Source organism: Alosa sapidissima, chromosome 11 (genome assembly GCF_018492685.1).
Source record: "Alosa sapidissima isolate fAloSap1 chromosome 11, fAloSap1.pri, whole genome shotgun sequence".
NCBI lineage: Eukaryota > Metazoa > Chordata > Actinopteri > Clupeiformes > Clupeidae > Alosa > Alosa sapidissima.
In genome coordinates, this window is record NC_055967.1 from 36173602 (window position 1) to 36176679 (window position 3078).

At 44.7% G+C, this 3078-nt stretch overlaps 1 protein-coding gene and 1 long non-coding RNA gene across 2 annotated transcripts in view; one reads left to right on the forward strand and one right to left on the reverse strand.

Moving 5' to 3' along the window:
* vwf (von Willebrand factor) overlaps positions 1 to 3078 on the reverse strand; it is a 45750-nt gene continuing 42672 nt past the window's right edge. The window contains 2 exon segments of the mRNA XM_042109261.1: positions 1 to 659; positions 1476 to 1573. Coding sequence (XP_041965195.1) covers positions 465 to 659; positions 1476 to 1573 — 293 coding nt within the window. The 3' untranslated portion in view covers positions 1 to 464.
* LOC121723552 overlaps positions 1543 to 3078 on the forward strand; it is a 4014-nt gene continuing 2478 nt past the window's right edge. Inside the window, exon 1 of the long non-coding RNA XR_006034978.1 lies at positions 1543 to 1629. This is a non-coding gene — a long non-coding RNA (uncharacterized LOC121723552). The remainder of the gene's footprint in view (positions 1630 to 3078) is intronic.

Consider the following 3078-nt stretch of genomic DNA (forward strand, 5'->3'; position numbering starts at 1 on the left):
CATTGTGTGATATATTTTTTATATGTTTATTGTTGTGTTAGTACAATGACAAATACAGTCATATGAGTTTGCAGCATTCTTGTGATGGTGTAGAAAAGGAACACATCTCCATGTCCAGTTTGTACTTTGTATCTGACTCACTTATATTAAAGTGCTGAAAGGATAACTGTGGATCAAAGTATACGTCTTCAGTGGTTTTGATATATCTGTAGCCTACTCATAGCCCTTTACACATACAAGGCAGCGCAGACTTTTCACCCATTCTCTCTCTCTGCCTCTCATTTTCTCTCTCTGTCTCTCATTCTGTCTCTCGTTCTCTCGTTGTCTCTCCTAACTGTTCTCTTGTTCTCTTGGATTCTCTTCATTATGTATCACCTACAGCGTCTCTGTGTCATTCTCTCTGTTTTGTTTCAGTTTCTCTCTGTCTCTCTCTTTCACACGCACACTCACACACACAGTCAGACTCAGTGTTCAGCAGGGCAGGCGTGGGCCTGGCATTCACAGCCAGTGACGGACAGCAGCTGTGTGTGTGTGTGTGTTCCGTTGGGACAGCGCAGCGCCACGCTGAGAGGCTCGGTGCCGGTGGAGGAGCAGCACACACACTCCGGCTCCACGGCGTGTTTCTCCAGAGAGTACACCGACTTGCTGCGGCATTTACCCTGAAACACACACACACACACACACACACATACACACACACACAATCAGTTTAGATCAAATAACACAAGTGAGAAATCTTTACCCTGTGCGTGAACACACACACACACACACACACACACACAATCAGTTTAGATCAAATAACACAAGTGAGAAATCTTTACCCTGTGCGTGAACACACACACACACACACACAGTCAGTTTAGATCAAATAACATAAGTGAGAAATCTTTACCCTGTGCGTGAACACACACATACACACACACAATCAGTTTAGATCAAATAACACAAGTGAGAAATCTTTACCCTGTGCGTAAACACACACACACACACACACACAATCAGTTTAGATCAAATAACACAAGTGAGAAATCTTTGCCCTTTGTGTGGAAACACACACTCAATCAGTTATGTGTGTTTGCGTGTGAGTGTGTGTGTGTGTGTGTGTGACTGTGCCTTTCTGATGGAGGCTTCCATAATACATCAATAAAACATTGTGACATTTTGACAGGTTGACATTACTGTGACATTAGAGAGCCAGAGACTATCTTGGTGTATGAATAAGAGTTGTTTGTGTGTGTGCATGTGTGTGTGTGTGTGTGTGTGTGTGTGTGTATGAATAAGAGTTGTGTGTGTGTGTGCATGTGTGTGTGTGTGTGTGTGTGTGTGTGTGTATGAATAAGAGTTGTTTGTGTGTGTGCATGTGTGTGTGTGTGTGTGTGTGTGTGTGTGTGTGTGTGTGTGAATAAGAGTTGTTTGTGTGTGTGTATGTGTGGGCATATGTTTACTAGGCCTGTGCATATTTGTGGGTTGTTTACCTCGCAGAAACGCAGTTCTATCTTCTCTTCAGACTGACAGTCATCCACTCTGATATAGTTCAGCACTCCCACGGCTTTCCTACATTCTGGCTCCGTACCTGCATAAAACACACACACACACACACACACACACACACACACACACACACACACAGTTTAAAGATTCATCAGAAAGCTCACACAGGCAAGATCACATTTATTAGCATCTCCAAGGTTCTAAATGAAAAGGACATTTACTTTATAACTGTGCCAAGTAGTACATGTTCCAGATGAAACGCTGCGGTACAGATTTCTATGAGTTTGTTTCTGTAAAATGGACAGTGACAGAGTGGACAGGGTACTCTAATTTACTCAAACTATATAGAAAAGGGGTTTTCAACACCCTGACCCAGGGCACACCATTCTGACTAAGGAAGCAACCCAACAAATAGTCATTGTCACGTTAAAACAACATGGATAGTCAGAGACCAACAGCAATGCCTTCACCGAGGAGCACTGGTTGAAAACCCCTTCCATCATATCTTGGAGAAAGCCGAGCTGACTTGAACCATCAGTGAAGATTCAGGACCACGGACAGCAGCACTGGCAACACTGACCACAAGATATACAGTATATGTGATCACCGACTGCTTTAAGATCTACGGTATACGTGATCACCGACTGCTTTAAGATCTACACTGTGATCACCGACTGCTTTAAGATCTACAGTATACGTGATCACCAACTGCTTTAAGATCTACGGTATACGTGATCACCGACTGCTTTAAGATCTACACTGTGATCACCGACTGCTTTAAGATCTACGGTATACGTGATCACCGACTGCTTTAAGATCTACGGTATACGTGATCACCGACTGCTTTTCCTTTGGTACCTTGTGCAGTCCATTCAGATTGTGAACACACAGAGTCAAGCTGTGGTCAAGCCTGTAAAACAGTCTGGGCCAGATGTACGTAGATTTGCGAACGCAGCGTTATCAGCGCCATGGCAACCCGCAGAAGGTGCACGCTGAGCTTCTTCAGTTTACGTATTTATCAAACCTGCCGTTCATCAGGTCATCAGCGCCTTTCTCCGCCCCCTACCGCCCCCTACCACCCCCTACCGCCCCCTACCGCCATTACACTGCACTGCTCACAAATGAACGCATCAGCGCCTTTCTCCGCCCCCTACCACCCCCTACCGCCCCCTACCGCCATTACACTGCACTGCTCCCAAATGAACGCATCAGCGCCTTTCTCCGCCCCCTACCACCCCCTACCGCCATTACACTGCACTGCTCCCAAATGAACGCATCAGCACCTTTCTCCGCCCCCTACCACAATTTGTGAGCGTTTACAACTGAACGGCATACTTCAGTCACAAGCGCAGTTGAATGGAGTTAACTGATGACAACATTAAAAGGAATCAAACGTTTAGCGATCATGAAAAAAATACAATACATGATAAGAGGGAGATAATGATGAGCAGTAGTTCTACTCAAACTGTTTGTGCACGTAGATCTATGAAAGATTGGTCAAATCTAGCAAGTAGGAACATTTAAGTGGAAAGGCCAGCAAAAGTTAAGGTTTGTTTTTGATATAGCACAAAAACGCAAAACTGGTGC